Raw genomic sequence first — 20,977 nt, 5'->3', positions numbered from 1 at the left:
CTTCCCTTCCCTTCCCTTCCCTTCCCTTCCCTTCCCTTCCCTTTCCTGCTTATAAGAGGCAACTTCTCAAACCAGGATTAAAACCCAGAATTCCCAAGCATCAAACTTCCAATTTATTTAATCTGAGGGCAATTCTCTGAGAAAACACACAATCTCTATACATTAAATGTCTCAAATAGCCTAAAAGTTTTCCATGCTGAATCTTTTTTGAAGCCACCATCAGCCCACACTTAAGTCAAACATTTTACAGCCATCTGAAAAACTTGCTCTGCCCACTTTCTGCAACCAGCTAAACACCACCTACAAAATGAATTATATATGTTTGAGGAAATGATTTCCTAACTTCCAATAAAGCCTTATCTACGAATTTTTGGCACAATGTAGGATTGGGAAGTTGTAATAAAGTAACAGTAAGAATTGAGCTATATTTTGGCCTTTATGAAGTCTCTTTTTATACTTTAACCATAACTTTTAATTTTACGTAAAGTATCAGAATCCACAACTTGAAGTTTTTCTTATAATGGGCTGTGTCCTATAACGAGGTCCACAGTTCCTGAACGGGGCTAAGAGACTGCCCCTTGAGTTTTTTGTCTTACTTGCTTCTTTAGTGAGAGGAGTCCCATCTTTATGGGAATTTGATTTATAATCATTCCTCCAAGGTTCTCTCCACCACAGCGTGGTCAGAGACCTGGAGAAAGGCCCTTCTTGTTTCCCGAGGGATTTTAACAATCCTTCCTCAGGTGTCTCCCCCCCCCCTTTTTTATACAACTGAAACATGCAGGTTTATTCCCCTGAGAACACTTTTCATTCTCACTGGTTTTCTTAAAATTGGCGCTGAGTTTCCCTCCTTTCATCACTACAGCATAGGCCTTTACTATGGCTGGAGAGATGTCTAAACATGTTTTAACGTCAGACTGCCCCATGGTAAAAATACTTTCTCNTCCTTAAACTGATTAGCCTTTATCAGTCCCTCTGCAGCACGTAAACGAGATCCTATCCGTGCCTGAGAAGCAAAGAAGAAAAAGAAGAAAAAGAGATAAAGTCTCACCTGTCTGGGGGTCCCTGTTTGGGTGCCATTCTGCCACAAACCAGGCTCAGTCGGCCCCCCTCAATTCGTGGGAATCAGGGGTTCTGGCAGGTGGACATGGAGTCGGCAAGAATGGGGTGACAAACAGACAGGACACAAGGGAGTGTGCTGAATCTGAATGTAATGTCAAATGGAGCATCAAACTTTTTATATAGAAGAAAATAGGGAAGTTAGGTGACACATTGACAAGGTACAATGAGGTTACCAGATGCTTAATGACTCTCACATAAAACAGGAATGCAAACACAAAGACTGGCAGGAACTGGGCAATAAAACAACTGAGACAAAGTCAGCTCTATCTAAGGTCAGCTATATTCTTAAAAGCCAGGTGTGAGGTCTTTACACTCCAGGGGCAAGGGCTTTCATGCCCAAGTCATGGTTCTAATTAGGGAGTTCTGCTCTAGCTAACCTTCTCACATATAATGCAATACTCTAAAACCACAGCCAGATCTACTTCCTAAACTGTTGTAAATTCTTGTATATGAGAGCGACTTGGCTTTTATTCTACTAATAAGTAATGTAGTCTGCCATACATAACTATAATAAGAATTCTAGACTTACATTGCTAAGCTTGCTCTGAGATTTCTAACTATGTAATAGATAGCAATGACGATTTCTTTCACTATCTCTCTTACAATACTAGAGGGAATTCTGAATGTCACTGAATAGGCAACATTCTTACTGAATTCCAAGCCCAGATTCGGCTCAAGGACTACCTAGGGCATTAGTGAAGGTCAGGAAGCAAAGTTCAACTTTGCTTAGGTATTTGGCAAGTCATTGCTTGGAGATTCCTAAAATAAAACAATACTGAAAGAAAGCACACAGATCAGTTCGTAAGGACAAGTTTGGAGCATACATGCTATGGGATGCCACAGTTCCAGAAGACTACGTTTCTGTGAACTTTTCACCTCGGGACTGCATCCAGGCTTTTGGTCTGTCATGCGTGTCACTACTGGAGTGGATGCAGCACATATATTCTGTCCTTACCATCTTTCTTCCACCCAAACCCTGATCTCCTTTACGAGTCATCATGTGCCCAGCTGTCTTGTTACAGTTTCTTCTAGGATGCTTGTCATATTCTTTGGCCCATAATTCTATTGCTCTAGTCAATCACAAGTCTGTAGTCTTCTTTGGTGTTGACACGCTACTGCATCTGCCACTGCCTTCTTCAGCTTCCAGCTTGGGTCCCAAGTCATCTGAGATGGAAGCCACTCTACCAGGCAGTCCGCAGACAGACCAGAACATTGTAAATGAGCTTCATTTTGTATGTCCATTCTGGGGGGGTTGGAAGTGGAATTTGAGATGCCTTCTCTTAACCACACTGTGTTGCACACAGGAGGACCTGGGGCCAAGGCCAAGTACCAACATGACAGATTTCCCACTAACACTTGCAGTGGCTTCCTGATTGGTGATCATGACACTTGTTTGCTTTGGCCTTAGACTGGTTTCCATACTGCTGTGGTTAGTCTGTGGTTGTTTGATATTTCCATGGGAAGACATGGCCTGATGTTCCTTGCTTCAATGTCTGATGATGTCGCTCCCAATTACACACAAAGCCTATTGAGATTCCTGTTCTCAGTATTATGTGCTGCTAGTCATTTGTAATGGGTGTAAATTTAGATATTCTATCCCCACTACCCATTTCACTTCTGCTTATCTCTTTCCTCTAGTATAAATATGGGGGACCTATCATTGCGGTGCAAGTGGAGAATGAATACGGTTCCTATAACAAAGACCGTGCATACATGCCTTACATCAAGAAGGTAAGAGTCACTACACTCGTAGCTTCACATTTCTTCCTCTGGGTTATATTATAGACTGTGACACATTGCCCTACTACTTTTCTCAAGTTAATACACCATGTCTTCCATCACCACTCATTAATTAGTGAGGTGTTCTCCATGGCTCATCTCTGCCGACCTGTCACTCACTTATCCTTTATCGATTGGGTTTATTGTGCTAGCTACAGTGCAGGGACTAAGAAGAAAGGAATAACCTTAATTAAATAGAGGTGAATAAATCTTTGTGGACTGTCTGCCTCATCCCAGCATAAAGCCAGATTTATGGTTGCACATTGATTTTATTGAGGAAATGGAAAAGCAAAACAAATAACAAATCCCTACCCCCCCCCCCAAAAAAAACCCTCTGACCATCTGCACATGGCACTCATTATAAGGATTTCTTGGGTGGTGTGCAGACATCGAATCGTGGAGTGAGTAAACCACAGATTCACTTGGGGTGACAGATGTTGAAGATGGTGGGGTGACAGCAAAGACAGGCCTGGCATTCACGTCTGTTTCTGGTTTTGTGTTTTCACTTGGTAGTTGAGGCTTTGAACAAATACCTCAGTTTTCCTAAGTCCCCTTTCTCTCTTGCACAAAGCAGGCTTCAAGGAGTGCCTGCATCTTTTGTATCATTTGAAATCAGGTAGCCTGGCACTGTTGTAGGTATACAGTAAATTATCAATGAATGACTCTGATAGAGTTGTTGACATTGGTTTCAGTGTACCCTGGAGAGCTGGCCATGGTGTGACTGAGAAAGGAGGAAATGGACTGTGGGTCCGTGTGACTAAAGGCCTATGACTTTGGCTCAGGTGCTCTGGACAGCAGGTGTCTACTGCTTTCAGCCTGTTTAACTTTCCATCTAGAAATCCCTTTTGTTCTTACAGACTGGAGACTGAAGCTCAAGTGCTCCAATTTCTAATGTCAGACTCCCTGTCCCCTCCTTCTTACTTGAGGAGAGCTCCCAGCAGGGTACCAGCTATCTAGGAAGGGTGGCATTCCTCGAGCTGGAAAGGCACAAAAGTCAGTCCTGTCCACATCCTGGACTGAGCGCGTGTCTAACTCCCCTGTTCTGAGTCACTTAGAAAAAGCCAGGCCTAGACCCCAGAGCGTCTCTTGCTGCAGGCCTCCCTCTGTCAGACTCCCGGGGGCACCAGCGCCTCTCCAGTAGTTGTTTACCAATGATGCAGCTGCAGACAAGAGCTCTGAGGAGCATCAGGAGTAGAGAGTAGCTCCTTTGGGGACCTTTTGTCTATACAGCTTTGCTTCCCTGGTGCCCAGAGCACAGCCTGAGGAGGCTCTTGGGAGGATCCTTTCCTGAACTGCTATGCAACTTCTCCTGGGCATGTCGGCAAGATGTGCATCCTGCTGGCACTGAATGACCTTGGGCATGACCTCCCTCAACTTTCTGAGCCCTACTCTCAGCAAGTGCAAAATGGACACAAAATTGCCCTTTCCTAAGGCTTCTGTGGGAGGGTGTAAGTTCTGTGCTTGGCACGTGGCTAGCACTTAGGAACTAGAAATTGGCCTTTAAAAGGCAAAATATATTAAAAAAATTATGTCTGTAAAATTTAAGGGTATAGAAAATTTAGTGTTCTGTGTCAGTGAGTAACTAGTCAGGTAGTTGAAGGAGCTTGTGTCAGGGCTTTTAATAGAGGCCTCACCAATATTCCTCATGGATTAAATGCTCCTGCTCCTGCCATCCCTGAGTCTTGAAGCCTTTTTTGTTTTGTCCTCACAGCACATGGGATCTGGCATTTATTGTTACATGTTACCCTTCAGTTTCCAGAGGAATTCAGTTGAAATAGTCTTGTCATTGTAAAACCACCTTTGTAGAATCGTTTGAGTCTGGAGTCCCAGAGTGGAGCCCCTGCAGGTGGACATGCTTTGAGTTCAGCGCCACCTCTTGCATGACTTCTGTAACCGATCATCCTTCACTCAGCCTCTGACGCTTGGTTTGTGCTGTTCACATGTTGGCTATGAAGAAGGAAGGAGACAGTCCAAGTGCTTAGCATCGTGGCTAATGTTCTCATGTTAGCAGCTATTCTGAGTGGCAGCAATCCTACTGCCTCTCCAGCAGTGGGCTTTATTTATGCCCTCCAAGATATGCTTGCAGATCTTCTGGGCATGGGCAGTACTCCATGGGCATGGCCCCGAGGTGTGGCTGGGCCATCATTGCTCTCGCCATTGATCATGCTCGTACTGGCCCAGAGTGCGGAAGAGACTGGCTGCTGTGGATGAAAGGGAAAGTACAGTGTCCTCCTGGTGAGACTTGACCTTCTCGATGGAGTTCCTAAGTCAGTTGCGATGTAGTAGCATGGCATCTACCCTCCCTGAGCCAGCCTCGGAATAAGCTTGTGTGTAGCCTCAAACTGATCAGCCCTACAGAAGCGACCAAGGCCTGTCAGATCTCAGCAGGCGTGTCCTCTGACACACTTGGAAAGCAAGCAGTTATTGGAACTTGGTTGAATATTGTGGGCGTGGATAACGTGCAGAGAAGCACTTTGGCTAGATTTTCCTCTCTTGCTCTGTAGACCACCTTGACTTCGGCAGTGACCCTGCAGGAGCTCCTAGCCATGAGAACGGGTTATAACTTGTCTTTTATCCCCCCAAACAGGCTTTGGAAGACCGTGGCATCATTGAGCTGCTCCTGACCTCGGACAACAAAGATGGTCTGGAAAAGGGAGTTGTTGATGGAGGTACCTGGAGGAGGCTGCCTGCTTACAACTCCCTGGGCATGGTCTGAGATGTAAACAGCGGTTTCTTTGGTGCCTGTGTTGTATAGCAAGGGACTTGGCCCTCTGGGTTGTAGGCGGAATAGGGTGCACGGCACCCCCATGGCCCTTTTCTTTTTAGCAAATGCCTTATCAAAGATCATCCAAACACCCAAGTACCCGGCCAGCAGTATGTGGTTGGTGTTCTTGCTAAGCTCATAGCTCTGCAGGTGGCTGCCCCATCAGCCAGTTTCTGTTTATTGGAAAATCGCAGTTCCATTTTCCTTCAAGTACACCAGCATCCACTGGGCACATCCTTCTGCTTTTACCTTTTTTAAAATTTTAATTTAATTTAATTTTTTTTTTTTACTTATTTACTTTACATCTCACTCACTGCCCCCCCTCCTGGTCACTCCTCTCACAACCCTTCCTCATCCTCTCCCTCCTTCTCCTCTAGACAGGTTCCCCCCCATTCCCCCCCCCCCCGCACTTCAAGTCTTTTCCAGGCTAGGCGCTTCCTGCCTTTACTTTTCTCTTTAAAATATATCCGGAACTTGGATGCGGTTTGCTGCTCACCATTACCAAATCCTTCCCACTTGTGAGGCCGCAGTGTTCCCGCAGACTTCTCTCTTCACTGACCTCTCCTGTAGCATTTTCTCATTGCAGCAATCTCTGCCTGCCATTGAGAATGTGTAACCCTGTCATTGGGCCTGGGGCACACACCATCCCAGTGCTAGGGAAGGGTGGCAGGAGGGCTGTGAGTCTGAGGCCAGCCTGGGCTACATAGTTCCAGGCTAGCCAAGACTACATAGCAACACCGTGTGCCTAACAGCTAAGGGAACAGCCTAGACCATCTTGATCTATTGCATGGCTCCCTTTGCTCCCCAGAGACAAGGGAGTTGTACACACTCTGAGAATGGCTGCACTGGCTCCTCACACAGCAGCAACCCCTGCACGCCCCTTCACTCTTCCCTCCCACAGCCTACCCCCACTGCCTGCTCCCATAGCCCTACACATCACCCTGGGTACGCCCAGGCAGCATGCCACAGTCTCTACACACAAGTGACCAACTGAGTGCCTCCTGTTTCCCACTCTGCCCCACCCTCCTGGATCCTGTCCCTCAAGTACACGGAACACCCCCGGATTCGGTGACTCTGCACACTTTTAGGGACTCTGCACTGGTTCCCTCTCTCCTGGTCCTTGCGGTGAGGCTTTCTTGAACACCCTGCTAGAATCTCCTTCAAAGGGTCCACCCACTCTTCTGGCTCCATTTTCCCTTTTAACCTATGGGATGGCTCACTTAATTGACCGCTCTACCTCACAGCAGCAGTGAGCTGCATGGGCCTTGAGCTGTCTCAGATGGCCTGTGCTTGAACATGTGCTTATCTGCAGTTGGTGCACAGGGAGATGGAGCCCTCCTGTAAGTCCCACTGTGAGTTTCTGGGGGCCATGCTTCTCTGACAGCACCTCCTTGTGTCTGATTTGTTTGTTTTGTGTTTCCTTCTCTAGACTGACCTGGTCATAGATGGGGCTTTTATCTTGATATCCCCTTCACAGTATGAGCCTTGGTTACCTCTGGGAATGACTGGTGGGTAGATGGAGAGGGGAAGGTTCTTATCTATAGCAAGCAGAGTGAATGAAAAGACATTGGTTCTCCTCGGAGGTGGCAAACATCAGTAGTGATTCCTGTTATTTCCACAAGGTGGCAGTGTCTACTTATGTTTATTACCAAGGCCCAGATGAAGGGACTAAGTGGCATGAGGCAGTCTACAAAGAAGCTCTGTCCCTTCATACCTGTCCTCCCCTAAAGGCTCTAATCCTTGGGCCACCTGAGGCCACTGTTGCCTAAAATGATGATTTTTTTTTTAATTTAAAAAGTTAAAACATTCACTCATATGGCCTATCAGTACAATAATAATAATAAAACTTATCAAGAAATACACCTTCCTCCTCATCCAGAGTCCCAGAAACAGCCATCTTGAACTGTAACCTTTTGCTCCAGCTCCAACCTCCCCGTTTCTACACAGCTTGTACATACAACTCGACCTTCTATTGTTTTAGGAGTCTGAAGTTGCCCTCTGATGCTGACGGGTGTGGTTGGGGTTCCCCTGGTCGCACACACCTTCCCTTTCGTGCTAGTACAGTTCAGTGCTGATGTGCACTTTGGCTGCAGGCCTACTGGGTGGGGCGTGCTGCTGTGCAGCGTGAGAATCAGGTAGCCAGTCTCACCTTGAGTGGACGCCTGATCCCATTTGATTTTCTTATCATCTCAGATACCTCCCATTCCCCACCCCCAAGTCCCCATCCATGCTTTCTTGCTTTGTCCTGTCTGTTCTCAAACTCACGATCCCTTTGCCCTGGCCCCTGGAGTGATGGTGTGCTGGGACTCTGAGCATGTACCATACAGTCCTGTCCCCAGCCTTATCGCTCCCTCTCTCTCTTAGCAAATCTCACAACAGAGGCCTCCTAAGCTCCCATCCCATGCCTCCTTTGTTTTTAAACACTTCATCTGTTTCTTTTATTAGTTCTGCTTGCCCTGACTTCCTGTGAGTATTCTTCCCAGTGCTTGAAGGGAGATGGAACTCTGAAGATTGGTAGAGGGGGTGAACAGCCGCCCTTCCCTGTGGGGATAATGGCACTATGGGGATTGCTAACATAAGGAAACTCACGTCAGTGTCTAGAAATGCCGTTTTTACTGCCTCGGGCTTCTTGCACAGATGTGAGGATTGTGCAGCCCCTCCCCTTCCCCTGTGTTCAGGGATCCCCTCCATCTTTCCCTCTACCTCTCACCCCAGCCTCCTAGAGGATGTTTTATTAGAGCATGTGAACCCCATTGAAGGAATGGGCTCTGGTGCAGAGGAAGCTTGACAGCAGGGCTGGGGGGGGGATGCCTGTGGCTGGAGGGGTCCCCTTCCGAGTGGAGGAAGGACTTACTTGGGATCTGGTAGAAAGAACTGCCCCCTGCTGGCCCTGATGGATTTCACCTTCCCAGGGTTCCCTCAGCCTTTGCTCACGCCTCATCTGCATCTTACTTCTCAACTCTTGAATTTGATGAGGTGTCAGGATGACATGACAGCTGTCTGTGTTCGGCTAGCTCCGTGCATTGGGTTGACTTTGAGCTTCAGGGTCTTCCCCTGTGGGTTCCCATAGGACAGTGACATCACAGGCTCGGTGTGAAGGAGCCTGAGTCTGCAACCCTACTCTGCCACTCACAGATGGAGGACCATGAGGGAAGTTTCTGTAGCTTCAGAGCCTTAGCTTTGTTCTCTTCAGCGGTGAGCGTGGCCTGAGATCCCGGATGATAGCTGGGGCTGGCCATCCTGCCTTAGTTGCTCTTAAGCTCATTCATCTGACACTGGCCATTCAAGTGGACAGGGAGCAGGCAAGGGTCCTTGGAATCAGGTTCTGTAGCTGGCTGTGGCTGGGGCAGGGTCATGGCTGTCAGCTATCAGTAGCATTTTTCTTGAGCATGCATTTTGCTTATGGAAAACTGTCTGAAATATGGTTAAAATTTTAAAATAAATACATTATGGGACAGTAGACAGTGAGTCCTTACCAGGAACTGTGACGTGAGCCTTCATTGAGACCATTGCTGCCACCGGTGTACAAAGGCTCAGCCTCTGCACTGGGGGGTACAGTGTCATGGGGGTACCATGACAGTAGTTCAGATAAGACTTTCCTCTGGCTGCAAACATTACAGTCAGTAAAAATCAGATGTTGAGTTTCTGGCTTTGCCCTGTGTTGAATGGTGGAGTTTCTAAGAGTAACAATATAGGCAAGTCTTTTGGCATCACCGGAGCTAATTTTTAATGGGAGGTGGGAAAGAATGTCTACACTAGCTTTTTTTTTTTTATGCTGATGGATTGAAGGCTTGGGTAATTCAGAAATTCTTTGGGACTCCAAGACTATGCTTTGTTTTTCCTTCTCCACTGCCTTCCCAGTGCTGGCCACCATCAACTTACAGTCGCAACAGGAGCTGACCGCACTAAACAGTGTTCTCTTATCTATACAGGTAGGTCTGGCCCAAGGGCTGCTGTGGATCTTCTAGCTTGAGGACAGGGATTCCCCATGCCTGAATTGTGCCAAGAGAGCTGTGATGGTGGAGAGGACTCTTCGCAATCCCAGTCTCTCGGTTCATCCGCAGTGCTTCACAGATGGGAGGGAAGCAGCTTAGAAACCCCGCTCTAAAGTCTGTGGTGTAGACTAACACCACCAAAGTGTGTTGAGCTCTTTTGAGAAGGGCACCTTTGGAAGCTTTTGGCTTTTATGGACTCCACAAGCCCCAGAGTTTCTTTGACATATTGAGAGGGAAAAACCTCTCCATCGTGTACTGTAGAAGGCGTTCAGCCTTAACCTTTATGGCTTCATTGGCATTGGACATGTTTCTGTCATCCATAAGACGGGGGGGCCTGGTGGATTCCAGGCCAGTAAATGAGAGCGGTTTCTGGGTATATTTCACCTTCTCCAGACTGATGGTTACACATAGTCCTATGCCAGATGATGTCTCTAGTTTGTGTGTCCCACGAAACAGACAGATGTTATTGAGGCTGAGCTATATCTTATGTGCAGAACAGATAGCTCATCTCAGCCAGGCTTACCAAAAGGTGTGAATGCCCCCAGGTTGCTCCCACCGATTGTGTATCTGCCATGGTCCTCAGCCTAGAGGGGGAACTGATAGAGTCTACTGACAATGGATAGATGCCTGTGGAGATACTGGGCCAGTAGTGTGGGGTTACTTGTGGTCCACTGAGGAGAATGTTCTAGCTGTTGGCCTTTCAAAGTAGGGATGATCTCCTCATGTATACTTGAAGTCGTTGGGACAGGTAGTACCCTGTAAGGTGAGTATGTGTGTATATTTTGTCTACTCCTGCAGTGTAGTTGGGACGGCTCCTAGGAGGAGGGCAGGTCTGATCTTTGGTAGACTCCCCGGAGGGAGGGATCACGCATATACATGTGTGTGTTCAGGAACCCTCTCTTCTCATCTTCTTTCTTCCAGTATTGTCCTAGGTCTATTCTCTGTCTCTAGAGGTGTCTGGTCCGTCTTACCTCATGACTGATCATAGGGCCTCTGTCCTGTGGTGTCTGTAATCTACTTGAGATGAGGGGCTCATGATACATGGTCTCAGAGTGGCTCAGCTGAGTTGCAGTTGAGCGCTGCCAAGGGAAGTACAGATGCTGGGAGCTGCTCGGTCCCCACTTGGTCACTCTACCGTGAGCCTGTGGAGACACTGCTTGGCTCCTGGGGGTTTCGTTTTGCCTTTAGTGGTGTAGGTATAATGAGAACCTTGTCTTGCATAAGGTAATATTTGAAAAGCACCTCACCACACTGGTGACAGAAAGGGTGTCTGCTGCTGACCTGCTATTAGGCTGGCGGTCACCAGTAGAATGGCACTGCTGAAGTACTTTCTTGTATAGTCTGTGACATCTGCCCTTACTTAAAGAACCGGTTTTGTCTGAAGGGCTTCATTGAACGGACACGATAGACCCCAGCACTGAACTTTGGAGTACTGATTAGTCCTTAAATATATGCTTAGTTGTGGAAGATCACTCATGCTAGAGATTTCCGAGTAGTTACTGTGTACCAGAAATTTATATGCAACCTTTCACCCAGTTATCCTAGTGAGCATGCGTCCTAGCTACTGTAACCTGCCCACCACACGGTCAAGGAGATAGACAGGAAATGGATACAGTACCCAGGAGATCTCAATCAGGGGTTGGTTGTACCACATTCTGCAGGAAGACAACTTGATCTATGCCGGACCTTCACCACCTGCTCCCCACACCACAGAAGCTCTTAAGGAAATAAGCTCAGTGTTGGCCCTGGAGGTCTGGGGGCTGAGAGCTTAGACTCTGCTTCTCCCCTTTGGGTGACTAGATGTGTGTATGGTATGGCATATTTTGGGAAGTAAAGAAAAACAAAGCTGCCAGCTTGCTGAAAGTATCTTGAGGCTGTGTTGGCTTTTCCTCGGGGATAGTTGGTACTTTTATGCCATGAACCACTAAGTACGCCCTATCTCTCTGGAACATGTTCTGTTATGTTTTATGGAGTTTCAAATGTCAGGAAAGCCCTGAGAGAGGATATTTCATCAGCCGTCTCTGAGTAAATAAGGAATGCCTCCTGGCTCGGAGCCTAACATCTTAGCAGATGAGTCTTTTCCACAGCCCAGGTGTTTACAGCTTTTGCAAACATGGTGGGGCCAAGCACAGTCCCAGAACGATCCCTGTATGCTTGGCGAAAGCCGATGCCACCTCAGTAGTCTGAAGTAATAATTAAGACTTGTTCAGTATCCTAGGCAAGGTGTGAATCCGGAGTGCAGCTGCAGAGCTTGCACCACGAGTAGCTGGGCTGCTCTGCTGGGATCTGAGTTTCTGGTTTAGTTTTGTAAACCATTTGTTGTTTAAGCCAAACTTAAGGAAACCCACCCTGAAGCTTGCTGACTTCCACACACAGAGAAACAGTAACTTCGGTCTGTCTGCGTCCATGGCAAGACTCTCAGATGTACTCATACAGAACAGGGCGTTCTTCTTCCCTGGTTGGTAAAGGTTGTCTTGACCCAACCGATGCAGGAAAGGGCATCCAAGTCAGGGGATAAGTTCTGAGGGAAGCTTGGTTTGAGAAGATACTTAAGTGTTCTTGCTAGTATCTGTCATACGCACCACCAGAAGCACAGTAAGCATGAACTCTGGTAACCTCTTCCCTGTTATACTCAGCGGCTGGTGAGGCCACACGTGGTGAGTGAATGATCCATGCTGTGCACCTACGAGCCTCTCAGGCAAGGGGTGGACGGCCACGGAGGACAGAGATAGGGGGTTCCGTTTGATCAGCCTGCCTGCCTAATTCTCATTTTGTGGTACCCAGGGGATTCAACCCAAGATGGTGATGGAGTACTGGACAGGGTGGTTTGACTCGTGGGGTGGCTCCCACAATATCTTGGATTCCTCTGGTAAGTGTTTTCCTTTGCCTAACCCTAATATGTATGTTGACACTCTGAAGGGATGCGCTCTGCATTCCCTGGCCTTGTGGATGGAGTAGCCGCATGCGGAGATCCCTGGATCATTTGTATTCAGATTCAGTTCTGGGTATTTCAGAGACTCGACACTTGAAATAATGATAAGGCTTTCCTCATTGCTTTTCTGTGGTTTTGTAAGTAGAAAAGTAACACATGCACATTGTAGATATCCAGGAAATGTAGGAAAGTTTAAAGAAGAAATAAAAGTCCCTGATTCCAGAACAAGAATGCTGATATATTTAACAGCACAGGCAGCAATTAGTGTATCTCCATCCATGTGCACACAGACAGAGCTAGAAATAGATTGATCAGATCTTCACACATATACACCACACCACACACACACACACACACACACACACACACACACACACACACACACACCCCATCCTATACTATTGAACATAGGTATGCTTGGTGTAATCAGACATCTGTCTTAAAGAATTTGAAGAGCTCCATTGTATCGATGACTAAACAACCATTTAATGACCCTGTTTCTTACTGATTGCTTAATTTTGGCTTTGGTTAATTGAATACCACTTAAGCAATCATCCTTGAAGTTTGTTGGGATATATTTTCTTATGATAAAGAATAAGTTGCTGCATCAATACAGCTTTAATATATGCATTTACCACTGCCCTTCAGAAAGACTGTAGCAGCATACTGGTAATTATGAAATGAGAATACTTCCTGCAGACTCATCAGTACCAAGTATTAAAATAATTTTTTAAAATTTGCCAATTCACTAGGTCAGAATTAAGTTTATATTTATTAGATATATCACTCAAATATATATATTAATTGAACTTTATTTTTGTTATCTGATACTCTCTTTGCATTTTGTTGATTTATTTTGAGTTAAGGGAGGAATTAGGGACACAGGCAGAACTGTTGTGTAATGAGGTCCCAGCTTTGCTGCATTTCCTTTGGACAGAATAGCCACTAGGAAACATGCTATCTGGTAGGGTGGAAACAGATTGTCTGTTTCCACTGACTACAGATTGTCCAGAGAAAGCTGAATGACCCCGTGATGAGTGACCTAGCAGGGACTGGGAACAAGGGACCTGGGGGGGGGGTTCCTGAGGCTTTGGCTCACTGTAAGTGTCCCTTCTCCCTGCTCTCTCCTTGAAGAGGTCCTGCAAACAGTGTCTGCCATCATCAAAGACGGCTCTTCCATCAACCTGTACATGTTCCACGGAGGCACAAATTTTGGCTTCATAAATGGAGCCATGCACTTTAATGACTACAAGGCTGATGTTACCAGCTACGGCAAGTATCCTCAGTGATTCTCCATGGTCCTGTCCAGTGTCTGTAGGGCTGGCGCTTCTGATGGAGAGTCCTTTAGAAACAATGTCTCCGTCCTTTCATGTCTTTAGCTACATAATATCCAGGGAAGGTAGAGACTTTGGCTGACTGCCACCTCTACATTTCTGGAGTGATAGGTGCCTGTGAACAGCTTGTTCTGATGAGAGAGCTGTTTGGAGGAGCAAGGGAGGGGATGTAAGTCTAGAGTGGGGGGGGAGAGAGAGATAGACTCCCCTCTCTCAGAGGGGAGGTAAGTCTAGGGTGGGGGGTGGAGATAGATTCCCCTCTCTCAGACCCTTGGGAAGGTGTGATTGTGGCCCTCTGACTGAGAGTTCTCAGGGAGATGTTCCATTATATGTACTTGCAGTCAAAAATAGAGTATCATGCTGTGCTCATGGGTACTTTGGTAGTACTTCGTACCTTAACTTGACTGAATGGTTCATACTAAAGTTGTTTTTCTTCAAAATTACTGATCTGAGAACTCTGTTTCTCCCTCCCAAGTTCTTCCTCCTCCTTTTTTTTCTTTATCCCTTTGTACTGTTCTGGGGACAGGAGAACCTGATTGGCCCATGGGTATCTTGCAGACTATGATGCTATACTGACAGAGGCTGGAGACTACACTGCCAAATACACCAAGCTTCGAGAACTCTTTGGAACCGTCTCAGGTACAAACAAGGAACAGATTCAAACATTCACTTGGCCCATGCTTTTGCTATGAACCCTCGGAGTTTCTGTTGTTTTCCTATCCCACCTCAACTCTAACTAATCCATATTCAAAAATGTCTTAGACTACTATGAAATGAATCTCAGTGGTAGAACTCTTGCCTAGCATGCCTAAGACCCTGTGTTCCACATTGCCACACTGCCAAAAAATAATTAAGTAAATAAGCCAATAAGTAAATAATAAAGTTAATATTCTAGACAAAGAAGGTTTGAGAGATTGTTGTCATCATTCTGTCCCCTTTGTATGTGACTCATGCTAAGCCTATTTATGCCATATAGAAGATACAGCTAAGTCCTGCCCTTGCCCAGACCCCATGCTCTAGAATAATTTAAGCTCTGAGTAGGGCCTGTGGTTGATCTTGGTGCCAGAATGAAAGGAATGCATGAGGCCATGGGTATGAGGCTGGAAGAGGTAACGAGGATTGAATCTTTAAGGAAGGCCCATGGTTCCTGTTGCAGGTATTCCTCCACCTCCTCCACCTGAGCTTACTGCTAAGATGGTCTATGAGCCAATGAGTCCATCTCTCTACCTATCACTGTGGGATGCTATCCAGTACATGGATAAGGTAAGCGCCGCAGGCTGGGCATCAGGGATAGCTGGTAAGCAGACAGAACCCAGGAGCTTTTCCAATGGGGTTCTAGGATGAGCAAAGCCACTCAGTTGCCTTGAGGTCTCTACCAAACCAGAGAATGGGGTGAAGAGAATACACTGGTGCTGGCGTGGGAATTGGGAACGACTAGAAAAGCTTTAACCTGGTGTCTCCCCTCTAGCCTCCGGGGTAGACCTTTCCATAGGTCCTGGGTATGGTGAGGAGCAGAGGAAGGGATAATCCTTCCTCTGTGGAGAGGAAGAGGAAACCTGCTCTAGTTCATTTTGTTGTGATGCTGGCTTCAGGATTCAGTGACACGATGGTGGCTTCGGGATTCTGCTAGATTGCAGGACTCTAGTGAAATCTCTCCTTTCCTTTTGTCCTTATTTATGCCTCCGAGAAGTCATTAGTTTTAGCTAGTAGGAAGGTGGAATAGAGAAGAAGAGGTTAGAGCATCCTTGCATCCTGCCCCCGATATCCTTGCTGCTCATGTGAAAACTTAGAATTAGGAGCTTCCTGACTTCTGTGCCTTCTTGTGTCTTCTTGTGTAGCCAGTCACATCTGAGACACCCATCAACATGGAGAACCTGCCAGTAAACAACGGAAACGGACAGGCTTTTGGGTATGTTCTGTACGAGACCACCATCTTTTCATCTGGCGTCCTCAGTGGCCTCGTGCGTGACAGAGGACAGGTAGGAGCACCTCCTCAGAACTTGTGGGAATTTGTGGTGACTGAGCATGGCGGTGCACCCGTTATTTTCTGCCTTCAGGATTAGCTGTTGGCAGTGTGTAGTTGGCACGATCTTTCCCCCATAACCATGGTGTTCATTTTCCTCCGTGCCTGCTGAGCACCTTCATAAGTACTGCCGGCGACATTTGTTTTCTTGTTTAGCAGAGGCTCTTCTCCCTCCTGTTGATCATGATTTTCATCTGCTCACTTCGGCAGGTCTTTTTGAATAGAGTATCCATAGGATTCCTGGACTATAAAACAACGAAGATCACGATCCCCTTAACCCAGGTTCGTTATCCTAGGGATGTGAGTGATGGCTAGGAAACTTGGTAGGAGTCAGAGGAGGAAGTCTGGAAGCCAGGAGACTCTTGAATTAAAAACTGGAAAGGGCTCTCACCTTCATTCTCAGAGCACAGAGAATGACTGGGGAACCCAAATTCCCAGGTGTAGCTGACTTATCAAGCTGTGATAACTGGCCGCTGTGTTCCTGGCAGGGTTACACCATCCTGAGGATCTTGGTGGAGAATCGTGGGCGAGTCAACTATGGAAATAACATCGACAGTCAGCGCAAAGGTGGGTCCTCGTACAAGAGAAAAGCCGTCACCACTCTTCAGTCTTGTCTGTCTGTTTGACATAGAGTACATTAGCAGGGCCACTGGGGCCCCCTCAGGGAAGTGGTTTATGGAGGCCTATTGCAGGGAGGTGGATCTTGGGGACCCACTGCAAGAGAGGCAATTCATGGAGGCTTATTGAAGGGAGATGGTGCCTGGTTTATCTATGTGTCAGTCCTGGCTAATGGGTCAGGGAGGTTTGGCCACTTTCCCTTTAGTGCTTTCGAACTGTGTGGTGCTTGTGCCAGGAACTTCCATAAGCCCTGAGACACCCTCTTCATCGTTCTTTCTGCTGAAATTTACTTAGGTGGGAGTGGGCCTCTCTGCTTTCAGCATTGTGACTAAGGAGCAAGGAATGGGCATATCTTGGAGTTCATGGAAGAGTATAGGATCCCTGCCTTCTTGGGTCTCAACACTGAATTTCTGTTCTTCATCTCCCTCAAGAAAACCGAGGGGCTGCTCCTGGGCCCAGGAGGAAGGCAGACATGCAATGAGCAAACTGTATCATGTTGCTACCTGTGCACCATCCAGATGTCTTTAAACCTATTTTTAATCACTCAGCGAGTTCCTTGCTGAGTGACAAGGCCTTTTGGTCCGAGAGCCTTATAATGCCTTATAATACCACAAAGTTAGGCTCGCTGTTACCACTTAGCCAAATACAGCTTTCCCTGAAAAGAGGCCAGCAACCGCATGTCACACACTGACGTCTCAGCTCTGTCACTGTCCTTAGATGTACTGTTCTTCATGACCAATTCTATGGCTTGACAAATAGTGGTCTTATCTATTACAACGATTTTGACATCACCCGGGAGGCTTTAGGTCACATGCAGAGGACCTTCGGCTGCGTATGCTTTAGGGAAGATCCTTGCTCCATCTTTGCCAGCACATCCGCACATGCCCTGGCTGCAACTGTGTCACCTGTCTCCCAATTTGGGGTTTTCGCATCTTTCTTTGCCCACTCTTCTAGGTTTAATCGGAAATCTCTATCTGAATAATAAAGCTCTGAAAAACTTCAAAATCTACAGCCTGGATATGACAAAGCGGTTCCTTCAGAGGTGGGTGCTTGTGAGTCTGGTGTACGAGGTCATAGCTAATATGTAGCAGGAGCCAGGAACACCCTGGCCTCCCAGACGCCACAGTGACCTACCTAAGGTGACCTACCTAAGGTAGGGGCAGCATTGGAACCCATGTTTACAACCTGGAAGTGCCCATCCTGCTATCTTGCTGCCATCCTATGACCTGGCTGGGAGTGGGTGGGCCTTGCTGGGGGAAGGAATGTGCCTTAGGAATTAGATGCGGGTCTGGAAGCAGATGTGAGATGGTCCTTCCCTCTTTCCTCTGCTTCCATCCTGTCTTTAGGTTCGACATGGACAAGTGGAGTGTCGTACCCAAAGAAGTGACCTTTCCTGCTTTCTTCCTGGGTGCCTTGTCAGTCGGCATTTACCCTTCTGACACATTTCTGAAGTTGGAGGTTTGTAGGATTCCTGTTCTCTCATTTCCTTAGGGCTCTGAGCCAAGCTGACTTTGATAGGGTTTTCTGTAACACCTGGGCCAGAAACCTCCCCGTCTTTCTATACCGCCCCATATGATAGGGATCCTGGGTCAGAGTGGGCTCAAAGCTGACGCACCTTGTGCTACTCCTCAGTGTGTGGGTTCCTATGGACAGTCTAAGATTGATTACCTTGCCTAGGAGGCACAGCAGTGAGGTGGCTTGACCTTATGGATGTCTAATGTTGGTTCACTTTGGTCTCTCAGGAACATGGTCTGTTTCTCACTTTGGGGCTCCCGTGGTAAAGCGAGACCTTCCCTGTTTTATTTGAAGGGCTGGGTGAAGGGGGTTGTACTCGTCAATGGTCACAACCTTGGACGCTACTGGAATGTAGGACCTCAGGAGACTCTCTACCTCCCAGGTGTCTGGCTGGACAAAGGAATCAACAAGGTGGGAATACTTGTAGACTCCCTCCTCTATCCTTGAAACTCTCTTCCCATCTTTGCTCCTCGTGCTATCAAGTTGCTTCTCTGCCCCTAGAATGCTTGACCAGGAAGTAGGAGAGGGTAGGTGTTTCAGCTACTCTGTTCTTCCACTTTCCTTAGTGAAAAGTCTCCACCCCCACCCTTCCAATCTTACTATCCCATACTCTCCCATCTGCCTACAGGGTAGACCTCACAGCCCAGCCCTTGTTTCCCACAGGTTATCATTTTCGAAGAGACAATGTCAGGCTCCACGGTCCAGTCTACTGATATCCCCCACCTGGGCAGGAACCAGTACGTTAACTGAACAGCAGTCCCAGCAGCCCCTGCTGTGGTGGGCAGCTTCCTTCCTGTCCTGCAGGAGAAGTCATAACTAGCAACCTCAGGGAATGAAGGGCTATAGTCAACTCAGACTATAAAAATCGTAAGCCTGAGAGGACTGAAGAGAAGATGGGGTGGCACCATCTGAGATACACTCACAGTGAGATGTCTTCTCTTCTGGTTTTGTGGACGGGCACTTTCTGTTCCCCCGATCTTTCAGGGGAAGCCATAGGGCCAACCTCTGAGGGTGGAGTACGTAGTCATAAGCCTGGGTGGGTACTGCCCTCTTCTGGAAGTGAAAGCTTCACTGACCAGCTTGCTGGTTCTAGGTAGGCTTTTTGAGCGTTGCCAGCAGGGTATGGCGACTTCTTAGACAGTCTCTTTGTACTCCCGAATTTGTGGGTTTGTCATTGTTTGTAGAGCAAAGAGAAAAGCGGGTCTAACATGAGTCAACTTTATTTTTTTTTTTTGACTTGGCACCTGCCAGTTCTGGGGATCTGGAAGAAACATGTCTTTTCCTTTTCACGCTGTCTCTTCTGACATGAATCAGTTGGTAAGCCGAGCCTAAGAGAAACAGGCGTGTTCGGGGCATGTTCAGTGCTTATCTCCCATGTTAAGAAACCACCTCACACCCATGCTCTCAGGAAGAGAATGGCAGGAGGCCCAGCTGGGTAGTACTGGGCAGCTGCACCCCACTGCAGTTGGATCTGGGGTTAGCTACAGCCCACAGGTCCAGCACTGTCCTTGTTCCTAGCCCAGTGACTGTTTGAATACTCTCCTTCTCCTTCCTTACCAAAGAGCAGGGCGGAGGAAAGGCCACACTGTCTTAGTCCAGACTGAAGGTTCTTGTTCAAGGGATCAAGTGCAATGGTTTGGCTTGGACTTGTCATTCTAAATTGCAATATATTTGAAGCAAACCTTCTTTGTGGATGTCTCAAGCTTGTCTGTGCCACTCTCAGTCATGGGAGGTGATCCTTAAGGATCCAGGTACTGATGGTACCCAGCTGGCAAGTGGCACGAATCACTGGCTTCTTACCACTTTTCCTGATTTCAATTCTCCTTGAAATGTCATTGCATTAAGAGCAGTCCAATCTCATGCTGGTAGTTAAGAGTAAGAACTTTCTAGAAAGCTAAACCAGAACATATCAGTTAGCTATAGGAGATAGTTTTTCTTCATAAATTACATCTGACATGTACTGCTCCAAGTAATAGTGCCCACACAGAAGCCCAGTCAAGATGGTTTAGGCAAGAACAGGCACACAGAGAAGCTTACAGACTGACAGGATGGCTCCCTGAGTAAGGCCAAGAATACTGTAGTCAGGGCTACTACAGCCAATGAGCTAAGCGCCCAGCTAACTTACTTGTGAGTGGTCATAGGGGCACAACTCATGTCCCACTGGGTCTGAGAAATTGAGGTTCTGTCTGTCTGTCTATCTGTCTGTCTGTCTTTTTCTATCTGTCTCAAAGATGGGGTCATAGTATAATAATCCAGTCTGGCCTTGATCTTTTCGTTCTCTTGCCTTAGCTTTCCAACTTCTGAGATTACAGGCTTGTAGCATCATGCCCAACTCAAAGGAACCTTTTTTTTTTTTTTTTTTTTTTAAGCCTTTTATTTGTCTTAAAATTTTAAAATAAAATTACGTGATACTTATCTGTTTTTGTGTCTGGGGAAGTGAGGTGTATGAGAGCCATGATGCGATGCGTGACTGTTCAGCGGGCAGAGGGCAGGCTGTGGGAGTTGGCTCTCCTTGCGTCCCGGGGAACAAAGTCAAATTGTCAGGGTGGGTGGGGAGTGCCTTTACCCACTGAGTCATCCTCCTCACCCTCAAGGGAAGCCTTTCAAAGTGAAACTTGTAGCTGATGCCTATGGAACAAGGCCTACCAAGCCCCCGAGTTTCCCCACTCTTTCCAGTTCCTTCTGAGATGCCCGGAAGATCAAGCATCCTGCTAAGATGCAGAGGAGTCCAGGGCCACTTGAGCAGAGCCAGAGCCAGAGAGCAGTGTCATACTGTCACTTTGTCTTGCATTACATAAGAATGGGGTTTCTGCAAAGCTGAATTAAGCAGGGCTGTGCTGAGAAGTGTGACAGGCAGTTGGAATATAAAGGAATCTTACATAGCATCCTTCTGTAAAG

General features: G+C 47.1%; 1 protein-coding gene across 1 annotated transcript in view; it reads left to right on the top strand.

Annotated features, from left to right (window-relative positions):
• The window catches only part of Glb1l2 (galactosidase beta 1 like 2), a 45,126-nt gene extending 24,632 nt beyond the window's left edge, over window positions 1-20,494 (top strand). Inside the window, exons 6-19 of the mRNA XM_021206432.1 lie at window positions 2,758-2,850; window positions 5,486-5,567; window positions 9,524-9,594; window positions 12,442-12,526; window positions 13,724-13,861; window positions 14,482-14,562; window positions 15,080-15,186; window positions 15,762-15,902; window positions 16,157-16,228; window positions 16,435-16,513; window positions 17,519-17,606; window positions 17,911-18,022; window positions 18,374-18,490; window positions 18,743-20,494. Of these exons, the coding sequence (XP_021062091.1) occupies window positions 2,758-2,850; window positions 5,486-5,567; window positions 9,524-9,594; window positions 12,442-12,526; window positions 13,724-13,861; window positions 14,482-14,562; window positions 15,080-15,186; window positions 15,762-15,902; window positions 16,157-16,228; window positions 16,435-16,513; window positions 17,519-17,606; window positions 17,911-18,022; window positions 18,374-18,490; window positions 18,743-18,829 (1,353 nt within the window). The 3' untranslated portion in view covers window positions 18,830-20,494. The remainder of the gene's footprint in view (window positions 1-2,757; window positions 2,851-5,485; window positions 5,568-9,523; window positions 9,595-12,441; window positions 12,527-13,723; window positions 13,862-14,481; window positions 14,563-15,079; window positions 15,187-15,761; window positions 15,903-16,156; window positions 16,229-16,434; window positions 16,514-17,518; window positions 17,607-17,910; window positions 18,023-18,373; window positions 18,491-18,742) is intronic.
• Window positions 20,495-20,977: the final 483 nt, after the last annotated feature.

The sequence above is a fragment of the Mus pahari genome, chromosome 10, assembly GCF_900095145.1.
Source record: "Mus pahari chromosome 10, PAHARI_EIJ_v1.1, whole genome shotgun sequence".
Taxonomy (NCBI): Eukaryota; Metazoa; Chordata; class Mammalia; order Rodentia; family Muridae; genus Mus; species Mus pahari.
Note: the sequence above shows the minus strand (reverse complement) of the source record. Positions and strands in the feature narration are given on the sequence as shown.